The sequence below is a fragment of the Balaenoptera acutorostrata genome, chromosome 8, assembly GCF_949987535.1.
Source record: "Balaenoptera acutorostrata chromosome 8, mBalAcu1.1, whole genome shotgun sequence".
NCBI classification, from domain to species: domain Eukaryota; kingdom Metazoa; phylum Chordata; class Mammalia; order Artiodactyla; family Balaenopteridae; genus Balaenoptera; species Balaenoptera acutorostrata.
Window position 1 is genome coordinate 42,447,714 of NC_080071.1, and position 25,796 is coordinate 42,473,509.

The 25,796-nt window shown below is 37.4% G+C and overlaps 1 protein-coding gene across 2 annotated transcripts in view; it reads left to right on the forward strand.

Annotated features, from left to right (window-relative positions):
* Nucleotides 1–25,796, forward strand: part of PPP1R1C (protein phosphatase 1 regulatory inhibitor subunit 1C) — a 140,947-nt gene that overhangs the window by 78,482 nt on the left and 36,669 nt on the right. For both annotated transcript variants that reach the window (XM_007190380.2, XM_007190381.2), the window contains exon 4: nucleotides 835–895. In XM_007190380.2, coding sequence (XP_007190442.1) covers nucleotides 835–895 — 61 coding nt within the window. The remainder of the gene's footprint in view (nucleotides 1–834; nucleotides 896–25,796) is intronic.

The following is a 25,796-nucleotide window of genomic DNA, read 5'->3' on the forward strand; positions in this document are numbered from 1 at the left end:
CCTCAAGCTCTATTTACAACTTCGTGAAACAGTTTCTAGTTTTCTTCAGACTCTGTACATTATGTTCTTTCTAATATGCATGGAAAGCCTAGAACAATCCTCAAAAAGTATCTTGTAACTATTTATACTTGAACTTTTCAAAGCAAAAATAATTGCTCCAGACACTTAAACTCCTGCCTTTGACACACTGAAATATAAGTAGACACGCCATTAAAAAGGAGTCTTTGACATAATCTGATTGAGGTGTAGACCACATATATATATAATTTATTATAATAAGTAATGCCTTATACATATATAAATATCTATTTCTATCTAAACTTTAAATATTATTGTGGTTCTGACCCTGAAATATGTTCCTCTGTTCCAATTGGTATCATTTCTAGTGCAAAAATTTCTGCCTCAATAAACTAATTCTGATCCAGTGTGCTTAAGAGTGTTAAGCAGCAGTTTTGTTAGGAAAGAGCTTTTGAACATGTAAAAGAATATTACCTCAACATTGTAATTCCAAGTAAATGGAGCTATTAGATTGAACATCTCAATTCCATAGGGCTATAGACTGATATTACTTAGCAAGGACTCTCATTAACCCTCCAGAACCACTGACAATCCTATGAACCGATATAATTATACCATGGACATAGCTTTTGGAGTATATTTTGTCCTGGCACTTATGCTTTTCTCTAAAATGGAAAGGATTAGTACTATCTCTTTCTTTCTTTCTTTCTTTTTAAAATAAACTAATGTTACTAGGTGTTTATTTCCCTCAAAGGGCTGATGACATTGTACTTTTTATCCAAATATCAGACTTATTACTTTTTTCTCTTTATCCAGTCACAGAATGCATCCCCTAAGCAAAGGAAGCAGAGCGTGTACACACCACCTGCCATGAAAGGTACTGTTCAGGTACTGTTTCCGGTTGTTGTGAGTGCTGAGTTCATGGATGGCAGGCAGGCTGTTCTCAGGCGCCTTATACCTGCTTATAAACTAGATCTATCTTACTGAAAGTCACATTACTGACTTTCAGTAACATATGTTATTTGAAACCTAGTTTCACCAAGAGTGAAATAGGTGAAGAAGGGACAACTAGAGATGTCTCAAAATCTCAGTCTGGAAATTCAGATTTTCCAAAATAATGACAAAAGTTTTCTTTTACCTTTCCTCACGTTTTCCCTGAAGAGATTTTTCTAGAATCCCTAATTACTCTTGCCAGTGTTGGCAGATGATTACTTTTCCTTGGCTTAAGCAAAGTATGTCTTGAATTTCAGACAGATACAGTGTAAAGTGTTGCTTCACTGCCCTGTGTCAGGAGCAGTTCTAAGAAACCCAGTCAAACAGCTATTAGCTGTACATGTTACAGCTGTTGAAATAACAACTAAGAATGCTAGCTCAGATTCTGGCGTTCTCCCAGAATTTCCACCCCTACACCCCCCCCCCCCCAAATTAGAACTGCTAAAAGAACATCTAAGTGTATCAGAATTTTGACCAACATCAATCCCAGGGAAGGTTTCTTTTATTTCTCACACAACAGTATTCCTGACATGAGGCAGAGTGTGTCCAATCCAGTAGCTCGTGTTCCAGCCTGGCACTTGGGCTGTTGGCCCAGTGACTCATCATGCAGTCGTACAGCTCGGTTTCAACTACAGGAGAGGCCAGCTGAACAGCTTCCTCTGGAGTCTAGAGAGATGTCTAAATTGGGAGTGAAATTTTCCACTCTGTATTCTCTCTAGATTTGGGGCTTCTCTCTGAAAGAGAGGTGGGACATAAAGGGACACATCAATAGCTACTCTCCATAAACTTCCTTCCTGTGCAGCTATAAAATACAATGTTTGCTTGTTCATAAGACTGCAGTAAATAATGCAATCATCAGCATTGTAGTTAATTCCGGGGTAATTATTGAGGCTATCAGGCATCCCTTTCTCAAGATCAGTGTAATCATTTTTGAAGATATTTTCCCTATTGTAAGTCATCTTGTACTTTTAAGACACATCAGTTTTGGCATGAATGGGTCCCAAAGAAAGATATATGTTCACTCATTTAATAATTTCCTCTGTTCTATTTCGGGTTAGCTTAACTAAATAAAGACTGTTCTCACGTCCTTAGAGAATAACAGCATTATTTTTAAAGGAAAAATCTTAAAATCAAGGCCCCAAAGGCTCATGGTTTTTATATTTAGCTCTCAAATATCATAAGAATGTGGGATGCTAACGTTTAGGGAAGTTAGTCATATTGTACATTTTTACCCATAACCTTACTACTGTTGAGCCCTCCAAGATGGTCATTCAATGATAATCATTTCTGGTCATGAGTTAAAGGCTTGAGAAAGCACAGTATTTCTTTCATGAGGCTATTCGGGTATAATTACAAGCCACTTAGGTCCTCATTTATTACCGGTAAATACTTAGCAAAGTCTCCTGCTACTGATAAAAGAGAAGAGAGAGCTAAATCCACATATTTTATTCAGTCCACCTGTCCCTTAGAGCTAGAAATGAATATTTTGGGACAAAATTAAGCAACAGTAACATATGGTGCATTGTAAGCACATTAAGAAGCTTCCATCATAAAAAAGATGAATTAGAAAGGAAATGTTATTGAAATGTAAAATCAATAATAACAACTGCTCTGAAATGTATAATTCTTCAAACTGCAGTGGAACATGCAATTATTGAATGTAAAAAATGTTTGCTAGGAGAGCAGAGTAGCACCAGATATGATTAATAGTTCTGAAAGAAATCACTCTGACCAAATGGCCAACTAGGGCTTCATGAATGACCCAGTGAGTAGCTGATTAGTAAAACAAAACAAAACAAACTAGCTAGACTCCTTCCCTCTTCTCTTGTATTAGGTAGTGAGGAGTTACTGGATATAGAGGCCTAAGTGGCAGGAGAGAGATGCTACATTCTGCCTACGCCATTTCAATAAATGCCCAGACAGACTAGTCTCCCAGCTCCTACATTCATTTATTTTTCCCTCTTTGTTACTATGGTATTTATGGCTCCACCAGGTCTCAGAAAACAGAGACATGTCCAGATCACCTCTTGTGATGAAGGCTTTATGAAGGTGCATGGGTAGGTAGGGGGTAAGAAACAGAGGAGAGGAAACCATTTTAACAGGCACACTGTCAGGACTGATACGCTGATGACCTCCAAATTCATATCTGCAGCCCTAACTTACCTCCTGAACCTCAGACTCCCATTTCTAACTAGCTACCAAATTTCTTCACCTGAATGAATGACAGTCATTGAAACTTCTCAAATTTAATATGTCCAAAACCAAACTCATTGGTTCCTTTTTGGTTTTTCCCCATCTCAATCAATCTTATCCAGCTCTTGAGAACAAAAATCTTTGCATAATCCTTGACTGCTCCCCCTTACCCAATCCATCATCTACTCTTTTTGGTGCTAATTTCAAGATGTACCCCTTCTCTATTTTCTGTATCTTCCACTGCTACTACCTTGTGCGACCACCATTGTTTCTTGCCTGGGCTGCTGAAGTAGCCTCCTTACTGCTCTCCTGCTTCTGCTCTTGACCCTCTACAACTGAGTCTCCACACACAAACCAGAGTAATTCCTCTAACGCACAAATGTGATCATGCCACCCCCTTGATCAAAATCCTCAAAAACTTCCTGTTGCATTCAGAATAAAATGAAAAATCCAATCATGGCTTACAAGTCCCTGAATGAGCTGCACTGTCCTTTCTCCTTGATTTTACCTCCTTTCACGCTGCCCCTTGTTCATCGGGGTTCAATGTCATGGACTTTTTCGGTTTATAAACATCTCAAACACACTTCTGTATCAGAGCATTTGTACTTTCCACTTTCTCTGCTTGAGAAGCTCTTTACCCAGTGGCCTCACAGGTGGCTCAGCTAATGTTCCCTCCTCAGAAAGGTCTTCATTTCCTGATAACTGCCTATCCTACCATCACTATCCATGTCCTTATAACACTGCCTTAATTTTTTCCATGGCACTCATCATTATGTACCTAGAATGAGGTGTCCATGACAACAGTTTTGTTCATTTGATATTCCCAGAACCTAGTACAGTTTCTGGCACACAATAGGTGCTCAATAAAAACTTGTTGAATAAATGAACTGTAATGAACTGGGGAATCCAGTCACATTGTCATCTGCTGGGAAGAGGATGTCCCTTAAACCTTGTTCTACTAATTGTCATACTTGTGACTCTGCTTCTGTTTCTCTTTGTTTCTCTCTCTGCTTGATCCCCCTTTAACTCTTACATTCTTACTTATCCGTATGCATCTGTTTATCTAGTTTTACTTTTCCCCACTCCCTTCCCCTCTAGTCAAAGAGAAAATCTGATTTGGAAAATTAGTTACCATCCAGAATGATGCATCGATTTGGCTGGATTCTTAAGAAAGGTTATCTCATGGACCACTTGAACCATTAGGTGGCTGCCTCTGACTAGAGCCTGGTTCCTCCAACAATTAGTTTCTGGCCAAGATGGCAGCATCGTGGGAAACAAACTTAGCAATGTAAATAGGAGAATCTGGATATGGCTCTCTTCCTTCAGAGATGTTTCATGACTTGATCAGAACATTTACTCTTAGAAAGTAATACGTAAAGTTAGTTCTTGGTCTTGCCATCTTTCTAGTCATAACATTATAGTCATTCAAAGTTGTCAAGTTTAAAGATTAACTAGTACAACTATCTAGTGATGCATCAAACATCACTTCCATTTTTTCCACTGTATCTAACCTCAGGGTATTAGATTGGCTATGTTCTCTTGAAGGTTCTAATATATTAGGCTTGGGCTGTAGCCAAATAATCAAAAGTTCCAGGTGATTCTGCTGTAGCAAGTCTAAAAATTGACCAGACTCCAGATATCCAATCATCTATCTAACATGTCTTTCTTATGTCATAGGTTGAATAAATGAAATGAAATCTCATGGAAATCAAAGATCATGAGATCAAAATTAGCATGTTCAAAACTGACCTTCTGATCTCCACAGCAGATCAATTTGTCCTTCATGTTCCCCTTCTCAGGAAGGTGCTTATTCCTGAGTTCTGGGGGTCTCCAACGACTCTCCCTCTCTCCTTCGCCCTCTTCATTAGTAGAGCATCAGGTCTTGTGGATTGCACCCCATTAGTACCTCTCCCACCTTCCCCTCTTCTATCTCCAATGTCACCATCACAATTCAAGTCACATTCATTTCTTTGCCAGGATATAAAAGGTTACTCTCCATTCAATCTCTTTCCTATACTTCCCATCTGTTTTCTATACTGTAGCCAAAGTGAACTTCTTAAAAACCAGATGTGATTATGTCACTTCCTTGGTTAAAACTCTTCAATAGCTCCTCACTGCCCTTAGATAAAATTCCTATTCCAGAGCAAAGTTTAGAAAGCTTACTGCCCTGTGGCTCCAATATGCCTCTCCTCTCCTTACCCACTAGGTCCCAGCCACGCTGGCATTCTGTCAGCTTCTAAATGCACCAAGCTCTTGCCTGAAGAGTTTGCATACATTCTTCATCTAGAATATTCTCCCTTGCCTCCTTCTTGTCCTCATTCTTTATTTGGTTAGTTCCTACTTATCATTCAAGCCCTGTCCTTAAAGGTCAGATCCTGAAAGGAGCTTTCCCTAACCCTCCATTCTAAATTATGTGTAGCTATGAACTCTCTATTAATAGTTACACATTCTCTATAGTTCTTTCATTGCAAGTAATCACAATATTCAATTATTTATTAAGTGTCTGTCTCTCCAACTACACCAGAAGTGACCTACATGGCAGCAGTGACAGTGCCTATTTTAGGTCTATTACCTTATCTGCAGGGCTTAACAAAATGCTTGAGACATAAGCAGTGCTTATACATATACTTTCAAATAATTTTTTAAAATGTACCCAACACTACTGTTGGTGAATGAATCATTTCCTTAGGGTGTTTACCTTCTCTCTGGTCTATTAGAAAGATCTTTACTCTATTGAAATTTATATTCATGGATTCTTTTCTATACCTTGTTGCTATTTGTGATAAATTTAAAAATGACAACTATCTGAATATTTCAAGACATCTATCAGGTCCTTGCCTCACCCCTAATTTCTCTCTTTCCAGGTTAAAACATTTCAATGTCAATTATGCCTGTCCTTTCACATTCACTCCTGATCTCCTAATAAGCTTCACTTTGCCTATATCACTCTAGAAGTACATCATTCAAAATCAACTTATATTTAAGGAGTGGTCTGACCAGAACAGAATGGAGACTTCAATTATGCCTGTCACCTCCTTCATTCCAGATAATTTAATTCCATTAACGCGACCCCAAATTGTATTAGCTTTTTCTGGCAGCCATATACATTGGTGACAAATAGTGAGCTTACCATAAATTCAAAACTTCCAAGCCTTTTTCATGTACTGCTTTAAAGCCATATTATTTATAATGTATAGCTCATTAAAAAATTACATCTTTTCTTAACCAAAAAGACAGTACTGTCATCCCAATTGACTTTCATCTTCTTAGAGTCAGACTGTCACATGAACATGTCATATTTCATATCATGATTCCATCATCTATTTTATTTTCCATTATCTCAATTGTTTGTCACCCATAGGTTATATAAATTTATCTCTGATATTTTTATCCACATCTGTAATAGACGTATCACACAGAACGGGGCCTGCAGCACACGTATCTCCCTCTAGTTGACACTGGTCCCCCTGAAGGCCATCATTCAACCAGTTATAAAATAGACTTATTATGTCAAGATTACATCCCTTAAAACTAGAGGATATTATTAACTCTCATTAGATACATTATTATATTTCAGATATGGTGTGCTGACATTTTTTCATCTCTATAGATGAGTCATAAATTTGTAATGTATATTATGCATAAAAAATCACAGGTTGAAGGTTGCATAGAAAACAGACTTACTTTTCCATTACTCTGTGTGATATAGTGCTTTATAATTATGTAAATAGAAAGTTCTGAAGATTATCAGAAAAATGATAGCCGACCACTGAATACCCATGTGATTTCTCTGGTGTTTATATGGTGGTCAGCCCTGTAATTTACAGAACAGCCAATTAAATTATTGTTGGATAGCTTGAATCATGTTTTCAGAAAAGCAAAGTAGGTTTGAATCTTGGGGCAGGAAATGGCTGACTCATTTCCACACCCATTTTGTGTGTGTGTGTGTTTTACTGGAAGGCAAATTGCCTTCAACTGAAGACAGCAAAGCAAGGGCTATCGATTTAAAAGGAAATCTGAATATGAAACAAAGCAGCTGACTGAAAAACAGCTTTGTAGAGCAGGTCTATTAGTATTACATTACCATTCTTAATGTATCACAAGTCAGATTTTTCATGGACTTCTGAAAAACATCTTCCTCTCATTCTTCATAATTTCTTTAAAAGAAAAGCTTAGTTACTTCAGTGTCCAGAGATTGTTCTTCTGACATGCCCAGTAGGTCTTCTCTGAATGCTTACAGCATTGTAACTCCTACCTTTTTTTCCTCCAAGGATGGTGTGATCTTGATATTTTATCTCAGTTTAGCCTCTTTTCATAATAAAGCAATAAATGCAAATAAGGAAGAGCCCAGGGAAGGAAATATATCAAACTGGCCCAATAAAAAGTCTAACATGGATTTTGGAGGACGGTAGGTGACAGTGACAAAGATGTGCCATGTAGTGTTAACTGAAGGATAATCTTCAAATCAGGGAAAGCTGTTGATTGTAGTAATTTAATGCGACCCAGCAGGAAAAGACGTGGACATTGTGGGGGAAGCAAGCAGTGTTCAAACCTCAGCGACACCACTTGTTAACTGTTCAACTTCAGCAAGTCAATGATTTTAACCTGTCTCTTCTCTCGTTAGTTAAATGGAGGTGATACCCACCACACAGGCCTGTTGTGGGGACAAAATGAAACAATCTGTGTAAAGAGCGTGCTTAGAAAAGGCACACAATATGTAAGATCTATTTTGAGTAATTATTTGAACCCTGGATTAAGAGGCAGGTACACCCCTCCTCGTTTCCCCTGAGCCCGCCGAAAGGAGGAATGAAGCCCTGGGGAGAGACCAAGGAGGGATGGAAGGTCTTGGAGATGAATAAAATCCCTGCCAGAGCTCTGCTCTCATCCCAGTAGGAACTGAAGAGTCAGGGCTAAAGGTGCCTGATTCTAATAAGCATGTGGACAACCAAACCTTGCAACACTCACTCCACTTTTATTTGTACCAATCTCAGGTAGCTTTGTGGAGTTGATCTTTGACCTTTCACTTCCTTTGTAACAAAACCCTGCTTTGCTTCATTCACCTGCCTCCTCCTCTCAGACATCACGTCCCTCTTTTCCCAGCTAACTAACAGCCCTCTCAGAGGTATTGATATTTAAATTAATCAATCTCATATTTCAAAAAAGCCTAAGAACAAAGTGATGTTTAATGGTAAATTTCGGGGTGCCAAAGAAGATCATACAATAAACATTTCTAGCCAGAGGGATGTGTAGGAAATCATATAAATTCAGCCTATAATTAGGCAATGTAGGTAGGTTAACAATGATTATATAGAACTATGATCAAATCACTCTTCCTGAGTTTGAAACCTCTTATAATTGTGCTGGAAAAAAAATTCTCAAAAGGAATAGACTAGCCATAGTATCCTGTTTTCATCACCCCCTGCATGTTGAAAAGTCAGGGAGAGAAGGTAGCAAGATCTTTTAGCTTCGCATCAGGCCGTCTCCACATTGCATTCCTTTTTTTTTTTATAACATTACTGTCCCTCTGTGGTTGTTCTTCAGGTATTCATCACATTTGCCTTTCTATATCTTGGCTTTTATGTTTGTGCTGGCCTGATTTACTGTGTAGGGTGGGGTTTATTTATGCAACTCAAGAAACATTTTAACAGATTTCTAGATAACAAAGAACATTCTAAATATATACAAGTCTTGCCTTAAAAAAAAAAAAAAAACCAACCAAATATGCTTCTATTTCCAGATCCACTTCCTTCACTTCTCTTCAATTTCTTTCACTTAAGTTCTATGTTCATCTCTCCTCATATCTTTGAATTCAGAAGGTGGGGTCAGATTGGAGAACTGATCGGAGAATATATCTTTCTTTTTTTTTTTTGGATTGTATTGTATGTGCATTATATATATATATTTAATAGATCTTCATTGGAGTATAATTGCTTCACAATACTCTGTTAGTTTCTGTTGTACACCAAAGTGAATCAGCCATGTGCATACACATGTCCCCATGTGGTGCCAATTAAACTCTGAAAAGGAGACCACTGTTCATCAATATGGTTCCATTCAGGTGCCTGTATATATTTACACCTATTTTAAGCTTAATCTTTTAGATGTATCAATACATTCCTCTGTTTAAATAACATACAGCTTTTAAAATTGCTTCCTATCTTAGAAGTAGGGGAAGAGATGAACTTTTGTATTTGGTTGGAACAGATAAATCAAGACCCAGTGTCTCTAGGTTTCTCCCAAGTCTGCAAATGGTAAAACTCAGTTGCATAAGCACTACAAATGTACTGCCACACATCACACATGAGCCTCCACTGTGTATCGAGCATGGCCTTAAAGTGGTGTGGCTGCAGAGATGGAAGGCAAAATCCGCACCTTCTGGGAGACCAGTCTGGAGGAAGCAGCACACAAGTGGACAGGTAGAGCACACCATGGTAAGTCCTTGTACAGGGATTTGAGCAGACCTATCAGGGGACGTGAGGGAACCCACGCTGTCTGGGGGACCAGAAGGTAAGGCCGTTTAGATCACCGAAGGAAGAGTCATGTTTACACGTGTCTGCAGAGTTAAATGGACTGGGTCATGGGAAAGTGGAACACACATCTCACCATTTTCATTCCTCCTGCTCATACAAACTTCCAAAGCATTTAAGATGATACCATAATGTAGACAGTTAAATCCTACATGGATCATCACCAAGTACTTTGCTGCCATGCAAAGTCTAAAAAGGCCCCACTAATGGACTACATAGACATCACTTTCCAATGCATTTGGAAATCCTTGTGCATTTGATTCCATTTTTAAAAGTCTGATTCATGTCTTTGTCTTTCCTCTTAATAATATTACTTTTAACAGAGTAAGTTCCAACTCAAATTATGCTATTTTAAAAATAAAATTTATATTTTATAACAGTTTTAGATTTACAGGAAAATTGTGATAATACAGAGTTTCCATATACGCTATATCCAGTTTTTTCTATGATATATATCTTGTATTAATATGGTACAGTTGTTACTTACCAAACCAATATTGATCCATTATTGTTAACTAAAGTCCATGTTTTATTCATGTTTGTTTAGTTTTTGCCTAATATCCTTTTTCTGATCTAGGAACACATCCAGGATACCACCTTACATTTAGTTATCATATTTCCTTAGGCTTCTCTTGCTTCTGACAGTTTCTCAGACTTTCCTTGTTTTTGATGACCTTGACAGTTTTGAGGAGTACTGGTATTTTCTGGAATATCCCTCTATTGGGATTTGTCTGATGTTTTTCTCATGACTAGACTGGGGTTGTGGGTTCTGGGGAGAAAGACTATAGATATAAAGTGACCATTTCATCACATGGTATCAAGGGTACATGCTATCACCCTATCACTGTTGATGTTGACCTTGATACCTGGTTGAGGGAGTGTTCGCCAGTTCTCCCCACTGCAGAGTTACTGTTTTTTTACCCCCTTTCCATATTTCATTCTCTGGGAGGAAGTCACCATGTGTAGCTCACACTCAAGGAGTGGGAAGTTATACTCCACCTCCTTGAAAAAAAATGTATCTATATAAAATTATTTTGTAAATATATTATAAATTTTTTGGAACAAATTCCAATAAATAACTACTTGGAATTCATTTTGCACAGAACATTCGTCTCTGCTCCTCCATTTTTTTACATTTATTCAATCATTTATTTTTATCAGTATGGACTCATGGATATTTATTTAATACTCTGGGTTATAACTCAGTACTACTTTATTTTGTTGCTCACACCATTACTGTGGGGTTTTTTGTTTGTTTGTTTTAGCATATTCTTACTTTCTGGCGCTACAAGATACTCCAGGCTCATTTGTATATCTTCTACCCCAGTCTTACAGAATCAGACATTTCTCCAAGCAGCCCTCAAATTACAATTTTTATTTTTATTTGAGCCAGTAAACTGTAAAACGTATGTTTGCATCAGTATATAGTTACTAAAAATAGAGAAATCTATCGCTTGCTCTGCTGAAATGTATGTGCATTATATCCATTAGTGTTTAGGAGGGTTAATGCCACACTATCGGCATACTAAGACGTACACACTCCACTCTTATGAACGCTAATGGGAGTCCAGGAAGAAAAAACAATGCCTGTAAGTAGAATAGGCAGATGTTGTCTGTATGGGCTTGCCTTCCTTCATTTAATACCTAATACAGTGTTCCCTTATGTTTTCTGAGATGAGATATGTATTGCCTCTTTACAGATGCTGAATTGGGAATAGGTTTGCAGCCTTCTTGGAGATTGGCTATTTGCTTTACTTAAATTAAAGATTTTAAAAAGTAATGTGTAAACACCTTATATTTATGTAGTGCTTCAACATAAGCAATGTGTTTTTGTATAGCTAATTTGTTTTTTTTTTTTTTTTAAAGTTTTACTTGATTTTATTTATTTATTTATTTTATTTTTGGCTGTGTTGGGTCTTCGGTTCGTGCGAGGGCTTTCTCCAGTTGCGGCAAGCGGGGGCCACTCTTCATCGCGGTGCGGGGACCGCTCTTCATCGCGGTGCGCGGGCCTTTCTCTATCGCGGCCCCTCCCGTCGCGGGGCACAGGCTCCAGACGCGCAGGCTCAGCAATTGTGGCTCACGGGCCCAGCTGCTCCGTGGCATGTGGGATCTTCCCAGACCAGGGCTCGAACCCGTGTCCCCTGCATTAGCAGGCAGATTCTCAACCACTGCGCCACCAGGGAAGCCCCAGCTAATTTGTTTTTTACGGGAAACTATGTAAGGTAAGCAGAATCTTTCATTTTAGAGGAAAGTGAGGCTCACAGAAGACAGCAGGGTTCCCATGTTTAATGTCATGCTCCTTTACAAGGCCAAATTGTGACATGAGCTTTTTTTGCTTTTCTGTTGGAATAGTCAGTATTTTTCCCATTTACCCATCTATCCTATTTGCCCTAATTAAAATCTAAAGATCCTTCAGCCTTATAACTTAATGAAGTTTTTACAAAATCTTTTATACAGAAGTTCCTACAAGATGCTTAGTACTCGTTTTTAATAATTTTTATATTTTGAACTCACATTATAGATCCATATGTAATAACAATGGACTTAAACAATGGATTAAGTCTGCCTTAATCTTCTCTCTCTCCAATCTGCCTTTCCCCACCTCCGACAGCTGACCACACAGATCTGACCCTGTGACTTTTTGTTTACAACCCTTCAAATGTGCACCCATTCCTTTATGACAAGGCCCTGGAAATAATTTGCAGGGCTGTGTACGATCTGGCCCCTCCTACCTGTCTAGCCCCGCCTCCTACCACAGCTTCCTTTAATCTCAGGCTGCAGCAATGCAGAGCTGCATTAAGTTCCTCAAAAACAATGCGTGGTTTCTTGCCTCCACATTTGTTCTGTAGCTTCATTTGCATAGATGTCCTCTCTCTGAGCCCCCTACTTCAAAATCCTTTGAGCTGTGCTCCTTTGAGACTCAGAATGCATTATACCTACCTATCTGTGTGTAGGGGTAATCCCTTCTAGCTAGACTGAATTCCTTGGAAACAGGGCCAATGTCTTATTTGTCTTTCAGGAGTATTCTTATGTCTTCCATTTGTATTGCTGAGGACTCAGTAAACACTGAATCAGTGACTGAATAACCTTCCTGATTTAAAAATGAATGTCAGTTTAACGGTTTAATTTTAGCCATACTGAAAAAAGTTACAAATTGCTGATGTGTATTTCAGTCACTCATTCATTTACTCACTCACCCTTACTCATTCATTCTACAAACATTTACAAAATGCTTACTATCTGCCAGGCAGGTCATGTATTAGGCTCTTTTGGTTGAGGATGAGCTAAACACAGTCCTCGTCCATAGGAAACAACGTAGTCAAATGGAAAAGAAAGCTGTGTAAAACAATAATAAGTTCCGTAAGATTGATGTGGACAATGTTATTTGAGCATGGAAGAGGAACCCACTAGCTCTCCCTGTCACACATAGCAAAGACTTCGCAGGAGAAATGAACTTCATCTGTTAGTTGAGGGATGAGTAAGATTTTCATAGAGAAGCCCGTGGCGTGGATTCCAGACAAAGGGTTGAGCAGCTGCAGAGGCACAGAAGCCAAAGCGCAGGTGAACCCGGAACACTGTGGCTGGGGGTGAAGCCTGTGGAGGGGGGAACACGGAGAGATGCTGGGGACTGGTCAGAGGTCCTGTGTGCCATGTGCTCAGGAGCTGAAATTCTGTCTTGAGAAAACAGAGCACTTTTGGACAATTTTTAAGATTACTTGGTATGTTACCTTGTTCTCTTGAGTGCTTTGAAAATATTAGGAAGAGGGAAAAGGATTAAGAAGTTGATTCACAGAGTTAATTTTTAAAAATTAATCTACCCTAGATTTTATTTGTCTCAGTTCATCTGCCTGTTTCCACTGCTCTGTTTATAGAAGATGGCTAACTAGCACCAACTTCTTTTTCTCTTGCTTTAATGCAGTTTGACTTTCTAAATAATATTTATGAGCTGTGAGAAGTTGAAATACTCATCAGATTATCTTCCAAAATAAATTAATGGAAATCCAATTAGGAATGTGTTATAAAATAAAAATGTCAAGATAAATGGAAGAACTGGTTCTTAGTGGGGCAAATTTAAGGTAGGATTACATTCTTACAAACTTGTACTGGCTTATGAAACTTTTCTAAACATTCTCCCTTTTAAAATCTTATATTCTTGTCTGATCACAAGACAGCTTTAAGAACAGTTTCATTAATTCCTTTCTCAACAGGTCCTCATGACAAAATACCCCACGTTTCAGTTGTCAGAACAGGCTGCATTCTTTCTGTGGAGTGTGTATTTTTGGAACAGTAAAGATAACAGCATTGCTGCCAATCAGTATACAAATACTTATTAAACTTGAACTCTATGCAAAGCTCTGAGCCATGTGTTAAGTAAATGAACTACCAAGTTTTAAAACACTCTAGGTCAAATTCTGAGAAATTTCAGTTTCTTCATTAAGAGACAAAAACACCAAATAGAAGTAAGAGTGTCCAAAGATTAGTTTCAGGAATTTACTAGGCCCACATGATAAAAATTACATGAAAAGCACTGCATTAATGACCTGTGTTCTATATCTCTTTCTGGTGTAATTACCAACAGGAGCTATGCTGTGCTTTCCTTACCTTTGATAGGAAGCCGAAGCCACCTTTTTTTTTTTTCTTGACAGAAATTTTATTCACTGCATTCTTGAGTAAGTTTGTAAGATTTTATTCTCAAGACCAAACTTAAAATGATCTTACTGACTTTCAACAAGCTATCTTAGAGCAAGGTTCTCATATGTTCCCCTCAATATAACAACAAGACAATCTCAGCTTTACATACAGATGGACTAGAACTGATAAAGGACTCTGGGGGTAGGAAATGGCATCATTTTGCCCCTTCTGGATCCGAGGCCATTGCTCAGACTATTATTAAATATTTAACTCTTAAAAGCATATTGGTCCTCCTAAGCCCTGGCAGTCTAGAGCCAAATAAAGGAAGTAAGCTGTAGAAGTAACAATTAAAATGATTGCCAGAGATGTGTGAGCTAGCTGTCTGAGGAGGGAAGAAGCAGAAACACTATAAATTTACACAGTTACATCACTGTGAAGGACAAGATGACCAAAACACTGACCTGGAATCACTCAGAAAAAATGTTGTACTATTTTTAATGTAACATGCATTTTAAAAGGCAGGAAACTGAAAGTATACAATGAAAGATTTTAAATCCCACCTTTTTTTTTTTTTTTTTTTTTTAAGAGTTCCTACTCAGTGCAGCATGTACTTCACAGTGCATGAAAATACAAGTGTGAATGCCCTCTCGTTCTTTTTCTGAAGACTTAAAACATTTTTTTTATTGGAGTATAGTTGCTTTACAATGTTGTGTCAGTTTCTACTGTACAGCAAAATGAATCAGCTATACGTATACATATATCCCCACTTTTTTGGATGTCCTTCACATTTAGGTCACCACAGAGCAATGAGTAAAGTTCCCTGTGCTCTACAGTAGGTTCTCATTAGTTATCTATTTTATACATAGTATCAATAGTGTTTATATGTCAATCCCAATCTCCCAGTTAATCCCACCTCCCTCCCTCCCCCACTGGTATCCAAATGTTTGTTCTCTATGTCTGTGTCTCTATTTCTACCTTGTAAATAAGATCGTTGATACCAGTTTTTTCAGATTCCACATATATGCGTTAATATACGATATTTGTTTTTCTCTTTCTGACTTACTTCACTCTGTATGACAGTCTCTGGGTCCATGTCTCTACAAATAACCCAATTTCATTCCTTTTTATGGCTGAGTAATATTCCACTGTATACATGTACTACATCTTCTTTATCCATTCCTCTGTTGATGGACATTTAGGTTTCTTCCATGACCTCAATATTGTAAATAGTGCTGCAATGAACAATGGGGTGCATGTGTCTTTTTGAATTATGGTTTTCTGAGGGTATATGCCCAGTAGTGGGATTGCTGGGTCACATGGTAGTTCTATTTTTAGTTTTTAAAGGAACCTCCATACTGTTCTCCATAGTGGCTGTATCAATTTACATTCCCACCAACAGTGCAAGAGGGTTCCCTTTTCTCCACACCCTCTCCAGCATTTACTGTTTGTAGATTTTGTGATGATGGCCACTCTGACCGGTGTGAGGTGATATCTCATTGTAGTTTTGATTTGCATTTCTCTAATAATTAGTGATGTTGAGCATTTTTTCATGTTTGTTGGCCATCTGTATGTCTTCTTTGGAGAAATGTCTATTTAGGTCTTCTGTCCATTTTTTGATTGGGTTGTTTGTTTTTTTGATATTGAGCTGCACGAGCTGTTTGTATATTTTGGAGATTAATCCTTTGTCAGTTGCTTCATTTGCAAATATTTTCTCCCATTCTGAGGGTTGTCTTTTCAAAAGCAATGATGCCCACTCTTACAATCTTCTACAGTGGCCAAAGGGTTAGGGAGGGTGTGAACGACGGGAAATGGGAAAAGGTCTCAAGCTCAGTGGCTCATAAACTGGTGTGCCAGTCATTCAAGAACATTAGGAAGGATGTGAAAACAAACTTGGCCTATTTAGCAGTTTTGCCTAAGTCAGTACCTTGCCTCCTAACATGTAGTGGAGATTTCCTTAAAAATCTTTCTCAGAAATCTAAAGATGAAGACTGGCTTCTGATTTCTTCCAGTCCCTACAAAACATTTCATCATGTTTGGAAAGTTGAAAGGATTATGTTGAAACATTAAAAAGTATTTTGATTTTTCATTTTGGAATGGTGAACTCCTGAGCCAAATTACCAACACCATAGCGATTCACTGTCACAAATAACCACACTGAGGACTTCCCTGGTGACGCATTTGCCTGCCAGTGCAGGGGACATGGGTTCAATCCCTGGTTCAGGAAGATCCCACATGTTGCGGAGCAACTCAGCCCATGAGCCACAACTACTGAGCCTGCGCTCTACAGCCCATGAGCCACAACTACTGAGCCCACGTGCCACAACTACTGAAGCCCACGCACCTAGAGCCTGTGCTCCACAACAAGAGAAGCCACTGCAATGAGAAGCCCACGCACTGCAGTGAAGAGTACCCCCTGCTCACCGCAACTACAGAAAGCCCACATGCAGCAACGAAGACCCAATACAGCCATAAATAAATAAATAAATAAATAAATAAATAAATAAATAAAATGTTCTGGGAAAAATAAAAGGGGAAAATTCTTTAAAAAAAAACAAAACAAATAACCACACTGAAATGCTTTTCTTTGTGGACTATTCAGAAACTAATGAATAATTAGAGTAATAATAAATTATTCTTCCATACTATGATACTTGGAGAAATATTTCATCTAATTTAAAATTCTTGTTGACTCTTCACCCTATGTAAGACCCTATTGTCCATTTCATGTGAGACTATAAAGTCTAATGATCCTAGTTCAAATTCTCAAGAGAGCTTCCATTTTGAGTTCATTTGATGACCACCAGATTATCAGTTTTGCCTCTTAACCTCCAGTAGTTCAGTGAAAAATAAATATATTTCAGGTATTGAAAATTACCTGTGGATGACTGTTATTGAACAAGGGCTCATGTGCCTGTGCAGCAGAAAGCCAAACTCAGACAGTGGGTGTTTGCAGCAAAGTAAGGGTTTATTTGCAGGGCGCCAAGCAAGGAGATTGGACAGCTCATGCTTAAAAGACCCTAACTCCTTGACGGCTTTCAGGCAAGGGTTTTTAAAGACAGTGTTACGGGAGAGGGTCATGGCATGTGTGATCAGCTCGTGGACCTTTTGATTGGTTGGCGGTGAGGTAACAAAGTGATGTTTTGGGAATCTCAGCCTTCTGGTTCCAACCATTCTGAGTTCTATGTGCTTGTGATCAGCATGTAGCCACCATCCTCTACCTGGGTGGGGGGGTCTTAGTTTTGGTAGAATAATAATTCAAAGATATGCATCAGACTGTTATCTATATCCCTTCAGGAGGAACTAGGAATCCTGTGTTTCTATTGTCCTAATCATTAACTGCTTGAACCTGCTTTTTGGAACTTAGGAAAGGCTTACAAGACTAAAGCCTTTTTTTCTACAAACAAGAAATGAAGGACATAGAGGGGCTTTTGTACCTGGGAAGGCCCCACAGGGTCCTGCTTGGTTTCAAAATCTCCTTTTCTTTGATACTCCTCAATCCTCAGGGGAACAGGAGCAGGATAAGAAAGAGAACAAAGTTTTACATAGGTTAATCATAAACTCAGCAGGGAACTTGGTTTCATGATCATGCTAACCTTATATAACTATAGATCTCAATATAAATTTTTATATGGCCAAAAAAAAGTTTTTACAAGTATTAAAAATACATTTTATTTTTAGGTGTGTATTTATAACAAGTGTTATTTTATATTTAGTTTTCAAATTTAGTTTCACTATTATTTTAATGTTTGCCTTGAACAAAACTATTCTATTATTGTGGGAATTAGTCTGGATCTTTCGGGACAGTTCTTAGTATCTCTAAAGGATTCTGAACTTCTAAAAGAATGGGGCAAGAAGGGAAGTCCTCTTCTTCCATCTGTTCAGGTAAAAGGTAACTGTCCCTACCTTTGATGTTATGGAAGGAATACTGGAGAATAGAAGGAAGAAGTATTGGATCTGAGATTTCCTACACTTTCCCCTTCCATGCTTTAAGCCCTGATGGTTAATGTAGTCAATCAGAGCTCTCCTAAATCTTCTAACCCTACTATTACTCCTTGATGTAATTCCCCCCTAAACAATAAATTAGCACTTGTGCGATAATTACTTCCAAAATATTTTTCTATTAATCTTTCCCAATTATGTATGCCTGTGGTATCTTGTTTATGCTATTTTCTTTGACACTGCAATTTTTCTATTAAGTAACTCAACTGGATTTTAAATAACGTACCTGTAAATCCTAGCGTGAAGAAATACGGGAGAGAGATTCGTTTGTCAAAGATTCTTAGGCTATGCGATAATGTTGATCTCTACATACTCCTTTGTACTAATCTTACTCATCCTAAACTTTGTGAAAAACAATAATAGAATTAATTTTACTTTGGGCTTTCTTAGACAGTAGTAGGCAAAGTATCATTTTATTATTATTTAATTAACCTTTTATAATTACCTGGGCATACAAATGCATTCTAGAATTAATGAAAACAAAAAAAAAAAATCTAGTCTATTTTCAAATTTTTAAAGAAGTACAACATGAATACATGCTTCATAAAATGAAAACTAAAACTCTCCTTACCTCAAAGTAGCCCAAAGCATGGCAAAACACATTTCAAGTTTCATATAACTTAAACATTGCTACAATATGCTATTTGTTTTTTAATAACTTGAAATGTCATGAACTTAAATTTTTTTTTTTTTTTGGTTAAGTTACATTTTCTAAGAGCTGAACCAAGATAAACTGGAGAAACACCTGCATAGTCTTAATTTTAATGCAAATTAATTTTAATTAACATATCAATTTATTGAAATTAGTGATGGAAAATATTCCAAAAGTAAATATCACAGGTCCCTGTTGTCAATGCCAAAGTCTTCTTTCATCTTATTACGATTAATTGTTGAATCACCACAGGTCCTCTGTTTTACCTGTAAAGCCAAACCAAAGAATTCTTTGCATTTATATCAGCATCCTTTGTCTTCCAGACAGGCATTTTAATCCCTTGTGATCTCCGAGATGAATATATTTTCTCATGTAATTATATAATTACGTGGTAGGCCAGAACAGATCCCACGGAGCCACTCCAGTGTGTGCCACGTAAATAATGTTCTGTTCTACCCCTGATAATTGGCCAATAGATCTCCCTAGGAGTGTTTTGATCCCTTAAATAAACTCTATGTGGGCAAAGGGGGTTGTATTTTCTCACTGGCAATGAAACCAGAAAGAAGAGCTTCACATTTGGTGCTTATTACATCATTTTAAAAAGAACTGCTTGTGACCCTACAGCTCCCTCTCCTGGTTCAGGAAGTTAAAAAAGGACAAGTGGAAAATAGTGTTCATGAACTAGAGCCTCTTAGGCCAAAGTGTTATTTTAGGTATGCAATGGGGTTAAACTAAAGAAATAAGCAACAGAAAGACTTCTCATTTTTATTTTTCTTAAGTTGTGAGCCACCCTCCTCACCATCTATCTTTATTTTACCATTATGTGTGCCTGTACTATGTTACTTTTTGCAATAAGAAGCAAGCTCTAGAACAATGGTAATTTTTCTGAACAACTACAACCAAAGTAAGCTTCATGAGTCCATCAGTTCCACTTTAGTAGTTCCATCCCTCCATTAGGCAGGCGGTTATTCATAAGAGCCTTAAGTTACCTCCATCTATGGGGGTGGCAAACAAAAGATGTAAAGAAATGAACCTCTTTTTCAAACTGAACAATTAAAATCCTGTGCATCTCATCTTTATGGTATTGGTGACCACCTTTACTTGGTACAGGCAAAATGTAGCTGAAAATGAGAGAGGATGAGAATCGGAGAAACATGGGCTTGAATCTCAGCTCTGGTGATTAAAATCTGTGTGGTATTCTTCAAGTTATTTATCCTTTTTGCTCTCTCTTGTTCCCATCAATAATTTGGAGATAAAATTCTCAAAGTCCTTGTGAGGGATAAATAAAGTAATGCATATATGTATAGTGCCTGGCATGTAGCAGATGCATATTAATCGTAGTTAACATAATTCTAAGAAATATGGGGTTTTTGCCCCAATGATCCAGAGAGTGCAGAAGAGAACTTCCCTTCTAAAAATTCTGAAAGTATGGCCACAAAACATAATTTTTATTGAAAGAAATCAATAGTTACAGAATCTATAATCCAAACCCATTCATTTTTTAATATGGAGACAAGATAAGAAATATAGTTGACCCTACAGAATCATGGGTCCCAGAAACCTATTAAATCGGCGGTAAAAGAAGCTAGGTAAATAGCATATTCTGCTGAAGAGGATTTAGATAATCAGTTACAGATGTTGTCACAGATTATTACAAATAAATGCATGTCTTTGATAGCTCTCTTTTACTATATATATAGTAAATGTGTTTATTTTAGTATACTAGGTTTTGACAAGACAGTAAATAATGGTTTTATAATCAAATAGCTAGATAGGAAAAAGTGGTTTAAGCCTAACATTTATCTATTCTGAGCGACTGTCTGCCTCCAGGGAATACTGTGCTATCTCTAGTTCTATGTACACAGGCTAGGTCACTCTTTACTATTAGGTAATAAAAAATAATAGAGGCAGTATAGGTAGTGGTTAAGTGCAAATGTCTGAAGCCAGAAAATCTGGGTTTGAACTCTGGCTCTGCTTGAATGACCTTGAGAGAGTACATGGGATGCCTCATCTGTGCTTCACTTCCTTCACTTATAAAATTGTGGTATAAAAGTGTACACTTAGTATCAGTTTCCTAGGGCTGCCTTAACAAATTACCACACACTAAGTGGCTTAAAAGACCAGAAGTTTATTTTCTCACAGTTTGAGAGGCTGGAAGTCTGAAATCAAATTATCAGCAGGGCCATGTTCCCACCAAAGGCTCCAGGGAAGAATCCTTCCTTTTTGCTACCAGCTTCTGGTGGCCCCAGCTGTTCCTTAGCATATGGCAGCATAACTCCAATCCCTGTCTTTGTCTTCACGTGGCCTGCCCTCTGTGTGTCTGTCTGTCCTCTCCTCTTCTTATGAGGATGAACAACGCAATAACTGAAATTAAAAATACACTAGAAGGAATCTATAGCAGAATAACTGAGGCAGAAGAACGGACAACTGAGCTGGAAGATAGAATGGTGGAAATAACTGCCACAGGGCAGAATAAAGAAAAAAGAATGAAAAGAAATGAGGACAGTCTCAGAGACCTCTGGGACAACATTAAACGTACCAACATTCAAATTATAGGGGTCCCAGAAGAAGAAGAGAAAGAAAAAGGATCTGAGAAAATATCTGAAGAGATTATAGTTGAAAACTTCCCTAACATGGGAAAGGAAACAGCCACCCAAGTCCAGGAAGCAAAGAGAGTCCCATAGAGCATAAACCCAAGAAGAAACATGCAGAAACACATATTAATCAACTAACAAAAATTAAATACAAAGAAAAAACATTAAAAGCAACAAGGGAAAAGCAACAAAAAACCTACAAGGGAAGCCCCATAAGGTTATCAGCTGACTTTTCAGCAGAAACTCTGCAAGTCAGAAGGGAGTGGCAGCATATATTTAGTGAGGAAAGAGAAAAACCTATAACCAAGATAAGTCACCCAGCAAGGATCTCACTCAAATTCAATGGAGAAATCAAAAGCTTTACAGATAAGCAAAAGCTAATAGAATTTAGCACCACCAAACTAGCTTTACAACAAATGCTAAAGGAATTTCTCTAGGCAGGAAACATAAGAGAAGGAAAAGACCTACAAAAACAAACCCAAAACAATTAAGAAAATGGTAATAGGAACATACATGTCAATAATTACCTTAAATGTGAATGGATTAAATGCTCCAACCAAAAGACACAGACTGGCTGAATGGATACAAAAACAAGAGCCGTATATATGCTGTCTACAAGAGACCCACTTCAAACCTAGGGACACATACAGACTGAAAGTGAGGGGATGGAAAAAGATATTCTATGCAAATGGAAATCAAAAGAAAGCTGGAGTAGCAATCATCATATCAGACAAAATAGACTTTAAAATAAAGACTATTACAAGAGACAAGGAAGGACACTACATAATGATCAAGGGACCAATCCAAGAAGAAGATATAACAATTGTAAATATTTATGCACCCAACATAGGAGCACCTCAATACATAAGGCAAATGCTAACAGCCAGAAAAGGGAAAATCAACAATAACACAAAAATAGTGGGGGACTTTAACTCCCCACTTACAGCAATGGACAGATCATCCAGGCAGAAAATTAATAAGGAAACACAAGCCTTAAATGACACATTAGACCAGATAGACTTGATATTTACAGGACAGTCCATCTGAAAGCAGCAAATACACTTCCTTCTCAAGTGCACACAAAACACTCTCCAGGATAGATCACATCTTGGGTCACAAATCAAGCCTCAGTCAATATAAGAAAACTGAAATTGTATCAGGCATCTTTTCTGGCCACAATGCTATGAGATTAGAAATCAGTTACAGGAAAAAACTAAAAAACACAAACACATGGAGGCTAAACAATATGCTAGTAAACAATTAAGAGATCACTGAGGAAATCAAAAATACCTACAGACAAATGACAATGAAAACACCATGACTCAAAACCTATGGAATGCAGCAAAAGCAGTTCTAAGAGGTAAGTTTATAGCAATACAATCCTACCTCAAGAAACAAGAAAAACCTCAAATAAACAACCTAAACTTACACCTAAAGCAGCTAGAGAAAGAAGAACAAAAAAACCCAAAGTTAGTAGAAGGAAAGAAATCATAAAGATCAGAGCAGAAATAAATGAAATAGAAATGAAGAAAACAATAGCAAAGATCAATAAAACTAAAAGCTGGTTCTTTGAGAAGATAAACAAAACTGATAAACTTTTAGCCAGACTCATCAAGAAAAAAAGAGAGAGGACTCAAATCAATAAAATGAGAAATGAAAAAGGAGAAGTTACAACAGACACCACAGAAATACAAAGCATCCCAAGAGACTACTACAAGTAACTCTATGCTAATAAGATGGACAACCTGGAAGAAATGGACAAGTACTTAGAAAGGTATAACCTTCCAAGAATGAACCAGGAAGAAATACAAAATACAAAGACAAATCACAGCTAATGAAATTGAAACTATGATTAAAAATCTTCCAACAAACAAAAGTCCAGGACCAGATGGCTTTACAGGTGAATTCTATCAAACATTTCGAGAAGAACTAACACCCATCCTTCTCAAACTCTTCCAAAAAATTGCAGAGGAAGGAACATTCCCAAACTCATTCTATAGGCCACCATCACCCTGATACCAAAACCAGATAAAGATACTACAAAAAAAGAAAATTACAGACCAATATCACTCATGAATATAGATGCAAAAATCATCAACAAAATACTAGCAAACAGAATCCAGCAACACATTAAAAGGATCATACACCATGATCAAGTGGGATTTATCCCAGGGATGCAAGGATTCTTCAGTATACACATATCAATCAATGTGATACACCATATTAACAAACTGAAGAAGAAAAATCGTCTGATCATCTCAACAGATGCAGAAAAAACGTTTTGACAAAATTCAACACCCATTTATGATAAAAACTCTCCAGAAAGTGGGCATAGAGGGAACCTAACTCAACATAATAAAGGCCATATATGACAAACCCACAGCAAACATCATTCTCAATAGTGAAAAACTGAAAGCATTTCCTCTAAGATCAGGAATAAGGCAAGGATATCCCCTCTCACCACTATTATTCAACATAGTTTTGGAAGTCCTAGCCATGGCAATCAGAGAAGAAAAAGAAATAAAAGGAATACAAACTGGAAAAGAAGAAGTAACACTGTCACTGTTTGCAGATGACATGATACTATACATAGAGAGTCCTAAAGATGCCACCAGAAAACTACTAGAGCTAATTAATGAATTTGGTAAAGTAGCAAGATACAAAATTAATGCACAGAAATCTCTTGCATTCCTATACACTAATGATGAAAAATCTGAAACAGAAATTAAGGAAACACTCCCATTTACCATTGCAACAAAAAGAATAAAATACCTAGGAATAAACCTACCTAGGGAGACAAAAGACCTCTATGCAGAAAACTATAAGACACTGATGAAAGAAATTAAAAATGAAACAAACAGACGGAAAGATATACCATGTTCCTGGATTGGAAGAATCAATATTGTGGAAATGACTATACTATCCAAAGCAATCTACAGATTCAATGCAATCTCTATCAAATTACCAATGGCATTTTTCACAGAACTAGAACAGAAAATTTCACAATTTGTATGGAAACACAAAAGACCCTGAATAGCCAAAGCAATCTTGAGAAAGAAAAACTGAGCTGGAGTAGTCAAGCTCCCTTACTGTAGACTATACTACACAGCTACAGTAATCAAGACACTATGGTACTGGCACAAAAACAGAAATATACATCAATGGAACAGGATAGAAAGCCCAGAGATTAACCCAAGCACCTATGGTCACCTAATCTATGACAAAGGAGGCAAGAATATACAATGGAGGAAATACAGCCCCTTCAATAAGTGGTGTTGGGAAACTGGACAGTTACATGTAAAAGAATGAAATTAGAACACTCCCTAACACCATACACAAAAATAAACTCAAAATGGATTAAAGACCTGAATGTGAGGCCAGACACTATAAAACTCTTAGATGAAAACATATGAAGAACACTCTTTGACATAAATCACAGCAAGATCTTTTTTGATCCACCTCCTGAAGTAATGAAAGTAAAAAAAATTAACAAATGGGACCTAGTTAAACTTAAAATCTTTTGCACAGAAAAGGAAACCATAAACAAAACAAAAAGACAACCCTCAGAATGGGAGAAAATATTTGCAAATGAAGCAACTGACACAGGATTAATCTCCAAAATATACAAACAGCTCATGCAGCTCAATATTTTAAAAAAACATCCCAATCAAAAAATGGGCAGAAGACCTAAATAGACATTTCTCCAAAACAGACATATAGATGGTCAACAAACACATGAAAAGATGCTCAACATCACTAATTATTAGAGAAATGTAAATCAAAACTACAATGAGGTATCACCTCACACCGCTCAGAATGGCCACCATCACAAAATCTACAAACAATAAATGCTGGAGAGGGTGTGGAGAAAAGGGAACCCTCTTACACTGCTGGTGGGAATGTAAATTGGTATGCCCACTATGGAAAACATTATAGAGGCTCCTTAAAAAACTAAAACTAAAAAAAAACAAAAAAAAAACAAAAAAAAAACTAAAAATAGAACTACCATGTGACCCAGAAATCCCACTACTGGGCATATACTCAGAAAAAAACATAATTCAAAAAGACACATGCACCCCAATGTTCACTGCAGAACTATTTACAATAGCCAGGTCATGGATGCAACCTAAATGTCCATCAATAGAGGAATGGATAAAGAAGATGTGGTACATATATACAATGGAATAT